This window comes from Mobula hypostoma, chromosome 29, assembly GCF_963921235.1.
Source record: "Mobula hypostoma chromosome 29, sMobHyp1.1, whole genome shotgun sequence".
Lineage (NCBI taxonomy): Eukaryota > Metazoa > Chordata > Chondrichthyes > Myliobatiformes > Myliobatidae > Mobula > Mobula hypostoma.
Window position 1 is genome coordinate 29353023 of NC_086125.1, and position 10831 is coordinate 29363853.

A 10831-nucleotide genomic window follows, 5' to 3' on the forward strand; every position below is an offset into this window, starting at 1 on the left:
TGAGTTATTAACTTCAAACTTTATGCATTATCACTCAAAGACTTGAACTGCATGTGCATGTAACAAGAGCATCTTGGAGCTCCAGGTGGTCCATAGCAGAGGTGATTGATAAGTTTGTGGCCTAAGGTAGAAGGAGATGAGTTATTCTGCTCTCGTTACATGCACGTGCCGTTCAACTCTGAGTGAAAATGCAGAAAGTTTGAAGTTAATAACTCATCTCCTTCTACCTTAGGCCACAAATTTATCAATCACCCCTGCTGTAGACCACTTTCTGGAGGTCCAAGATGCTGACTCTACGAAGAAGGGATCTGTATGTTCCGCGACTGCTGGACTAAGTGTGTAAATGTAGGAAAAATAAATGTGCTAGGTTTTCTAAAATTGACGCCGTCTACCCAAGGCCACGAACTTATCAATCACCCCTCATATATATTTTAGTCTATATTGTTCACATAATCTTTGGAGTTCATTGTTACATAATCAATCTAGTTTGCTTCACTTCGTTTACTCACAGTACCGAAATGGTTCTGCACTGAAGAACCAGTCTAAGTAAAAAAAATTCCATGCAATAACCAGGTACAATGAGACCAATTTTCTCCAAGGTCAACTGGTAACTAACTAACTAAAAATTATCTGCACATTCTATGTGAGGCCAAAATCTGAATGAGGATTTTCTGACATCAGTATTTATCCTTCATTTCCGCCATACTTGTTGTCTATTTCCATTTTCTTTCTTTCTCCTCCTTTGATCCCCTGCTCTCTGTAGAAAAAAAATTGCTCCTCATTCTTTTTCCTGCACTCTCTCAAAAATAAAGACAAATCCTATTGGTTAATTCAACAAGTTTGAACTAGCTTAATCAACTGATCTTTTATTTTAAACAGCAAAAATGAAATAGTCAATTGTGTAATGTAATTAAAGAACCCTCAAAATTTCACTTTGGAAGACCTCCCACTTACCAAGTACACTTTTGCCAGAAAACAGCCTGTCCCAATCCACATTCCCACACCCTTTCTGATACCATCAAAATTGGCCTTTCTCCAATTTAGAATCTCAACCCGCGGACCAGACCGTATTTACTTTGAAATCAATGACACCATGATGCTAGATACAAAGTGGTCCCCATCTCATTCCCCAATAGTAAACCAAGCATCACGTGGTTTCTCACTGGGAATGCAATAAACTGATTAAGGAAACTTTCCTGAACAGATTTGACAAACTCTATCTTATCTAACCCTTTTACAGTATGGGACTCCCAGTCAATATGTATTTTTACCAGGCGTTCTCCAAAAACATGGCTGGTTAGCCCCTCACTAACAAGCGAACGGATGCAGCAGTGAGAAAACCACCTTTCTCAAGCTCTGTACAACTAGGGTCAGTATGACTTGGGTCCCACCAGAGCAGGAGAGCCAGGATGTTTCAACTACCCGCACCCCAATCTGATCGAATACTGTGTAAATGCTGCCCACTTGCAATTACCCGTCAGCAAGAAATAACAGATTGTACATCGCACACAATCATAAAGGAAGTATATTTACAAATTTCAGCTTTATTGAACAGTAAGTAAGAAAAAGAAAATAAAAAAATAAAAAGAACCCATTACAATTAACCCAGTGCAAATGTACACACAAGTTGGAGCTCATTTTGAAGTTGTCTTTAACTCACGCACTGGACCCACGGTCTGCATGAAAGCACACACCACCTTCCGAATGTTGCATGAATGCCATATCGAACAAATGGGAGTATTGGTCCTTCCTCCTTGAAGCCCCTTGTCTGCACAAAGCACCTTCTGCAACAGGGATGCCATTCTCAGCCACCTTCCTCCTGCCTTCTCCCAGTTCATGCCAAATAGACCTCAAACTGCACCAGTGTCTGTCACCAGAAACCTCTCCACCCAGAATTCTCTGACACAACATTCCTAAGTTGGACAAAAGTGCTCCTTATCTTTAGCTCAAACCCAAACTTGCAAAAAACAAACAGACTGCTCTCACCAAACTGCTAAAATGAAATACCTATGGCATTGCAGTAAAAATATTAATGAGGGCATTGCATGTACAAAATTAAATCACATGCTATGTTTCTGCAACAGCCTGTGATCTCTCTACAAATTTGTTCCTCTAAATCCTGCGGACTGTGGGTGGTCGGTAATATAGCCCATTAATATGGTCATACGTTTCTTATTCCTCAGTTCCACTCAAGGCTTCACGAGTGGAGCTCTCCAGTCATTCGTGAAGAGTAACACCATCTCTTTAAATCCTCCCTCTCTGTCGCGTCTAAAGGAATGCAACCCCGCAATAATGAGCTGCGAGTCCTGCCCCTCCTGCAATCAAATCTCACTAATGGCAACCATACCATAATTCCATGTGTTGATTCATGCCCAGCGCTCATCTGCTTTTCCTACAATACTTCTTGCATTAAAATATATACAACTCAGAATACTAGTCTCACCATACTCAACCTTTTAATTCCTGACTTTGTCTGTCTCCACAACCTATTCACTCTCTGTTCTGGCATTCTGATTCCCATCCCCCTGCAATTTTAGTTTAATCCCTGCCATGCAGCACCAGCAAACCTTCCCACTAGGATATTAGTCCACCTCCAGTTCAAGTGAAAACCTGTATAGGTCCCACTTTCGCTGATCCAAAAATCAGACGACCTCCCTTCTACACCAACTCCTTAGCCACATGTTAAACTGTATGATCTTCCTACTTCTGGCCTCACTAGCACCTTGCCAGGTAGCAATCCTGAGATCACAACTATTGACGAAGCACCTAATTCCCTGAACTCATTTTGCAGAACCTCATCACTCTTCCTACCTATGCCATTGGTACCTACATAAGACCATAACACCATGAGAGATAGAAGCAGAATTAGGCCATCTGGCCCATCAAGTTTGCTCTGCCATTCAATCATGGCTGATCCTGTTTTTTTAAATCTCCTCAACCCCAGTTCCTGGCCTTCTCCCCATAACCTTTGATGCCATGTCCAATCAAGAACCTATCAATCTCTGCCTTAAATACACCCAATGACCTGGCCTCCAAAGCCGCATGTGGCAACAATTTCCACAAATTCACCACCCTTTGGCTAAAGAAATTTCTCCACAGCTCTGTTTTGAAAAGGCACCCCTCTATCCTCATGCTGTGCCCTCTTGTCCAAGGCTCCCCCACCATGGGAAACATCCTTTCCACATCTACTTTGTCTGGGCCTTTCAACATTTGAAAAGCTGTGGGTTGTGCCCTCTTGTCCAAGGCTCCCCCACCATGGGAAACATCCTTTCACATCTACTCTGTCTAGGCCTTTCAACATTCGAAAGGTTTCAATGAGATCCACCGCCGCCCCATCCTTCTGAATTCCAGTGGGTACAGACTCAGAGCCATCAAACATTCCTCGTATGATAACCCTTTAATTCCTGGAATCATCCTTGTGAACCTCCTCTGGACCCTCTCCAATGCCGGCACATCTTTTTTAAAATGAGGGGCCCAAGACTATTCACAATACTCAAAGTGAGGCCTCACCAGTGCCTTATAAAGCCTCAGCATCACATCCTTCCACTTGTATTCTAGACCTTGAAATGAATGCTAACATAGCAAATTAAACTGGATAAGTCCCCAGGACCTGACAGGGTATTCCCTCGGACCTTGAAGGAGACTACTGTTGAAATTGCAGGGGCCCTGGCAGATATATTTAAAATGTCGGTGTCTACGGGTGAAGTGCCGGAGGATTGGAGAGTAGCTCATGTTGTTCTGTTGTTTAAAAAAGGATCAAAAAGTAATCCGGGAAATTATAGGCCGGTAAGTTTGACGTCGGTAGTGGGTAAGTTATTGGAGGAAGTACTAAAGAGACAGAATCTACAAGCATTTGGATAGACAGGGACTTATTAGGGAGAGTCAACATGGCTTTGTGTGTGGTAGGTCATGTTTGACCAATCTATTGGAGTTTTTCGAGGAGGTTAGCAGGAAAGTGGATGAAGGGAAGGCAGTGGATGTTGTCTACATGGACTTCAGTAACGCCTTTGACAAGGTCCCGCATGGGAGGTTAGTTTGGAAAATTCAGTCACTAGGTGTACATGGAGAGGTGGTAAATTGGATTAGACATTGGCTCAATGGAAGAAGCCAAAGAGTGGTAGTAGAGAATTGCTTCTCAGAGTGGAGGCCTGTGACTAGTGGTGTGCCACAGGGATCAGTGCTGGGTCCATTGTTATTTGTCATCTATATCAATGATCTGGATGATAATGTGGTAAATTGGATCAGCAAATTTGCTGATGATACAAAGATTGGAGGTGTAGTCGACAGTGAGGAAGGTTTTCAGAGCCTGCAGAGGGACTTGGGCCAGCTGGAAAAATGGGCTGAAAAATGGCAGATGGATTTTAAAACAGACAAGTGTGAGGTATTGCACTTTGGAAGGACAAACCAGGGTAGAACATACAGGGTAAATGGTAAGGCACTGAGGAGTGCAGTAGAACAAAGGGATCTGGGAATACAGATACAACATTCCCTAAAAGTGGCATCACAGGTAGATAGGGTCGTAAAGAGAGCTTTTGGTACATTGGCCTTTATTAATCAAAGTATTAAGTATAAGAGCTGGAATGTTATGATGAGGTTGTATAAGGCATTGGTGAGGCCAAATCTGGAGTATTGTGTTCAGTTTTGGTCATCAAATTACAGGAAGGATATTAATAAGGTTGAAAGAGTGCAGAGAAGGTTTACAAGGATGTTGCCAGGACTTGAGAAACTCAGTTACAGAGAAAGGTTGAATAGGTTAGGACTTTATTCCCTGGAGCGTAGAAGAATGAGGGGAGATTTGATAGAGGTATATAAAATTATGATGGGTATAGATAGAGTGAATGCAAGCAGGCTTTTTCCACTGAGGCAAGGGGAGAAAAAAACCAGAGGACATGGGTTAAGGGTGAGGGGGGAAAAGTTTAAAGGGAACATTAGGGGGGGCTTCTTCACACAGAGAGTGGTGGGAGTATGGAATGAGCTGCCAGACGAGGTGGTAAATGCGGGTTCTTTTTTAACATTTAAGAATAAATTGGACAGATACACGGATGGGAGGTGTATGGAGGGATATAGTCCGTGTGCAGTTCAGTGGGACTAACCAGAAAATAGTTCGGCACAGCCAAGAAGGGCCAAAAGGCCTGTTTCTGTGCTGTAGTTTTTCTATGGTTTCTAAGGCATTTGCCTTCCTCATCACTGACTCAACCTGCAAGTTAACCTTCAGGATGTTCTGCACAAGGACTCCCAAGTCCCTCTGCATCTCGAATTCTTGGATTTTCTCCCCATTTAGAAGATAGTCCACACATTTATTTCCACTACCAAAGTTCCTGACTATGCATTTTCCAACATTGTATTTCATTTACCACTTTCTTGCCCATCCCCCTCATCTGAGTCCTTCTGCATCCTACCTGTTTCCTCAACACTAACTGCCCCTCCACCAATCTTCATATCATCTGCAACTTGCCATCAATTCCATCATCTAAATCATTTATATACAGCATAAAAAGAAGTGGTCCCAACACAAATCCCTGCGGAACACCACTAGTCACTGGCAGCCGACCAGAAAAGGATCCTTTTATTCCCAACCACTGCCTCTTACCAATCAGCCAATGCACTAACCATGTTAGTAACCTTCTGTAACACCATGGACTCTTAACTGGTAGGCGATCTCATGTGTGGCAGCCTTTCAAAGACCTTCTGAAAGTCCAAATATACAACATCCACTACATCCCCTTTATCTATCCTACTTGTAATCTCCTCAAAGAATTCCAATTTGTTCATCAGGCTGGATTTTCCCTGAAGGAAACCATGCTGATTTTGTACTATCTTGTCCTGTGTCACCAAGTACTCCATCACCTCATCCTTAACAATTTACTCTAACATCTTCCCAACCACTGAGGTCAGCCTAACTGGTCTATAATTTCCTTTCTGCTGCCTTCCTCCTTTCTTAAAGAATGAAGTGACATTTTTTGCAATTTTCCAGTCCTTTGGCACCATGCCAGAGTCCAATCATTTTAGAAAGATCATTTCTAATGCCACCACAATCTCTAACTCTACCTCTTTCAGAACCCTAGCGTGCAGTTCTTCTGGTCCAGGTGACTTATGTACCTTTAGGTCTTTCAGCTTTTTGAGCACCTTCTCCCTTGTAACAGTAACTGCACCCACTTCTCTTTCTTCACACACTACAACATCAGGCATTCTATTAGTTTCTTACTGTAAGTGTCTTCCACAGTGAAGACTGACACAAAACACTCATTTAGTTAATCAGCCATCTCCTCGCCCCCCGTTATTATTTCCCCTGCCTCATTTTCTAGCAGTCCTATACCAACTCTCATTTCTCTTTTATTTTTAACATACTTGAAAAAACTTTTACTATCCACTTTGATATTATTTGCCAGGGTGCTTTCATATTTCATCTTTTCCCTTCTAAAGATTTTTTTATTTGCTCTCTGTAGGTTTTTAAAACCTTCCCAATATCTATCTTCCCACTGATTTTTGCTTTGCTGTATGACCTTTCTTTTGCTTTTACAATAGCTTTGACTTCCCTTGTCAGCCACGGTTGTACTATTTTACCATTTGAGTATTTCTTCATTTTTGGAATACACATGTCCTTCACCTTCCTTACTTTCCCCAGAAACGTATGCCATTGCTACTCTGTTGACATCCCTGCCAGCAGCTCCTTCCAGTTTACTTTGGCCCACTCCTCTCTGATACCACTGTAATTTCCCTTGCTCCACTGAAATACTGCTACGTCAGACTTTACTTTCTCCCCATCAAATTTCAAATTGAACACAATCGTATTGTGATCACTGGTTCTTAAGGGTTCTTTCACCTTAAGCTCCCTAATCGCCTGCAGTTCATTATATAATACCAGTATAGCTGATAGTGGCACATGGCCAAGTGGTTAAGGTGCCGGTCTAGTGATCTGAAGGTCGCTAGTTCGAGCCTCAGCTGAGGCAGTGTGTTGTGTCCTTGAGCAAGGCAGTTAACCACACATTGCTCTGCGATGACACCGGTGCCAAGCTGTATGGGTCCTAGTGCCCTTCCCTTGGACAACATCGGTGGCGCGGAGAGGGGAGACTTGCAGCATCGGCAACTGCCGGTCTTCCATACAACCTTGCCCAGGCCTCAGCCAACATCGAAAATCCATGGACAGCCGAAAAATAGCTGATACCCTCAATGACAAACTGCTCTAAAAAGCTATCACTTAGGCATTCAACAAACTCACTCTCTTGAGATCTATTCTTCTTCATGTGCCTTGCGTGTTACATGCTTGGGCGATCATGGCTTTCTACATCAAAAGATCCCATGCAACATCAATGATATATTGCACACTTAGATCTGTTCGTTCTTTCACAGTGTCCATATATTTTCTTCTTTGCCTTCCCCTTCCACGTTTCCCAGGCATACGGCCTTGTAACGTAAGGCATTCTATTTCTCCCTTTCTGATGACATAGCCCAGGAACTTAAGTTTCCTCTCATTTAATGTTCTCATTAAAGATCTTTTTGTATGGGCACGTTGGAGTACTGTCTATTACCAACCTAATTTCCCCAAGCGATCTGCATGTTAAAATCTCGCATGACTACCATAACATTGCCCTTTTGACTCGCCTTTTCTATTTCCTGTTGTAACCTGTGGTCCACCTCCCAGCCACTGTTGGCAGGCCTGTATATAAATGCCATCAACGTCCTTTTACCCTTGAAATTTCTTAACTCAACCCACAAGGATTCAACATCTTCCGATCCTGTGTCACATCTTTCTACTGATTTGATGCCATTCTTTACCAGTAGAGCCACACCACCCCCTCTGCCTACCTTCCTATCCCTCCAATACAATGTGTAACCTTGGACATTCATCTCCCAATTACAACCATCCTTCAGCCACGATTCAGTGATGGTCATAACATCATACCCGACAATCTGCAATATTGCAACAAGATCATCCACCTTATCTCTTATATTACACGCATTTAGATACAACACCTTGAGTACCATATTTGCTATCCTTTCTGATTCTGCATCCCTAATGATTTGATACTCAGCCTGTTGGCTGCAACTAAGTCCCATCACTTGTCTGCTCTTCCTGACAGTCTGACTGCATGCTATCTTTACTTTTTTACCATCTGTCCTATCCTGAGTACCTTCACTCTGGTTCCCACCCCCCTGCCAAGTTAGTTTAAACCCTCCCCAACAGCTCTAACAAACCTGCCTGTGAGAATATTGGTCCCCCTCGGGTTCAGGTGCAACCTGTCACTTTCGAACAGGTCATACCTCCTCCAGAAGAGATCCCAATTTTCTTAGAACCTGAAGCCCTGCCCCCTGCACCAGCTTCTCAGCCACACATTTATCTGCTAAATCTCCCTGTTTCCACCCTCACTGAAATTTCTACCCAGGAGGTCCTGCTTCTCAGCTTTCTACTGAGTTCTCTAAATTCTCTTTTCAGGACCTCATTGCTTCTCCTTCCTATGTCATTCGTACCCATATGTACCAAGACATCTGGCGGCTCCCCCTCCCTCTCCAAAATGTTGTGGATGCAATCTAAGACATCCCTGACCCTGGCACCTGGGAGTCAACATTCCATCTGGGTGTCCCGTTCACATCCACAGACTCTCCGGTCTGTTCCCCTCACTACATGGCCCATGCCCTCTGGCTGCTCACCCTCCCATTTAAGAATGCTGAGGACTCAATCCAAGATGTTCCAGATCCTAGCACCTGGAAGGCAACTTCCCATTCAGAAATTTCATTCTCATCCACTGAAGCTCTTTTCTATTCCCCTAACTAACAAATACCCTATCACCCCAGCTCACATCTTCTTCCCCCCTCCCCTTCCCTTCTGACTTACAGAGCCAAACTCAGTGCCAGAGACCAGACTGCTGTGACATTCCTCTGCCAGGTCATTCTCCCACCCGACAGTATCCAAAGTGGTATACCTGTTGTTGAGGGAGATGGCCACAGGGGTAATCTGCACTGGCTGTTTAACCCCTTTCCCCCTCCTGACAGTCACCCAGTCTCCTGTGTCCTGCACAAAGTGTAACTACCTCTCTATATGTCCTATCTATCACCCCCCTCAGCCTCCCAAATGACCCAGGGTTCATCCAGTTCCAGCTCCAACTCCTGAATGCAGATTGTTAGAAGCTGCAGCTCGATGCACTTCTCACATCACATAGTGTCTCATCAGGGACACTAGAGGACTCTCTGCCTTCCCACATAAGAACATAAGAAATAGGAGCAGGAGTAGGCCAACTGGCACATCTGGCCTGCTCTGCCATTCAGTAAGATCATGGCTGATCTGGCCATGGACTCATCTCCACCAACCTGTCTTTTGCCCATAAGCCTTAATTCCCTTACTATGCAAAAATCTATCCAACCTTGTCTTAAATACATTTACTGAGGTAGACTCCTCTGCATCATTGGGTACAGAATTCCACAGACTCACCACCCTCTGGGAAAAGCAGTTCTCCTCATCTCTGTCCAAAATCTACTTCCCCAAATCTTGAGTCTATGTCCCCTAGTTCTACTCTCACCTATCAGTGGAAATAAATTCCCTGCCTCTATCACTTTCATAATTTTATATATTTCTATAAGATTTCCCACAAGAGAAGCATTCACGATCCTGTCTGAGATCCCTACTGTTATAACTGTGCAAATATAAAGAAGGAAAACAATAAATAAACGGGGCGGGGGGAATCTACCTGCAGCTTTTTCAGCTTCTCTCATCCAAGCCTCTCCTTACTAAAGCCTCGAAGAGCTAAAGCCTTAAAATCCCCACTCTACCACATTCCACTCCAACAAAGACCACTCTGGTTGCCCCTGCCTTATTTTAATTTGCTTTTGCTAATCAATCCCAAATGCTGATTGGGTGCTGCTCAAAACACCAAACTACTACGAATCAATGATTTACGTATTCAGTCAGCGAACCTGAGTGAGCTACATCTTGCCACACATCAGATCACTGTCTGGTCATTGCTCAAAATCTAGTTTATTAACTGATACCCCAACGATATTAATATTCCCTGATTTTAGCAAATTATCGCACAGTTGTTTCTGTGCTGTATGACTCACTTCCCTGACTACAGGGTGACTACAGGGTGGCTCCAGGATGGCGAAAGACCCCTGCGAAGAGAAAACTTCCAAAGGAGTGGCTGCCTCTTCGCTGAGGGTCACAGCCACACCCACCTTGCTAGCCCCGCCCCCTGCTGTAAGCCACGCCTATCACACCTCACCACGAGCACGCGCCTCTGTCGCTCCTCCCCTCCCTGTCCCCGAAGTCCCGCCCCCTTCCCTCCAGTCCCGCTGCCTCACCGTCTGCTCGGGGTCGATCTCGATTTTGAACGTTTGCTGCTGTAGCGTTTTCACGGTAATCAGCATGATGGCGATGCCCGCGGCCGACTGTGCCCCTTCCTCCCCCCCCTCCACGTCCCCCGGGGGGGAACGCGCTGGCGATCACGCTTCTCTGGAACTTGCTGGAAATTTCCACCAGGCTGACAGGTGTCAAAGTCTCAAACGGCCGCCATTTTGACGCGGGGACGCGTCGGCGTGTAACGTAATCGCCAGGGAGACCGACCGCGTCGCGACGCCTCAGCGTGACCGAGCGCCCGTGGTGCGGCGGTCATCCACCTGTACTGTACAGTATTGCATTTATTAATGATGTCCAGCGCTTACCCCTCTGTAATAACCCAGTGTTTCTGTGTGCTGCTAGAATGCAAAGTGAAGCAGGAAATCGACCGCCTTATTTTACTACCCCACCACCAGTTTACACAGCAACAGAATTCGAGGTGCCACACAAAAACTGCTGGAAGAACTCAGGTCTCAGGTAGCATTTGTGGTTCAAAAGGGGACA

General features: G+C 44.5%; 1 protein-coding gene across 2 annotated transcripts in view; it reads right to left on the reverse strand.

Moving 5' to 3' along the window:
* The window catches only part of LOC134339359 (UV excision repair protein RAD23 homolog A-like), a 59388-nt gene extending 48841 nt beyond the window's left edge, over positions 1-10547 (reverse strand). Inside the window, exon 1 of one of the 2 annotated variants that reach the window (XM_063035791.1) lies at positions 10294-10547. In XM_063035791.1, the coding sequence (XP_062891861.1) occupies positions 10294-10359 (66 nt within the window). In that variant the 5' untranslated portion in view covers positions 10360-10547. The remainder of the gene's footprint in view (positions 1-10293) is intronic. The other variant, XM_063035790.1, reaches the window with a different exon arrangement.
* Between the last annotated feature and the right edge of the window lie 284 nt (positions 10548-10831).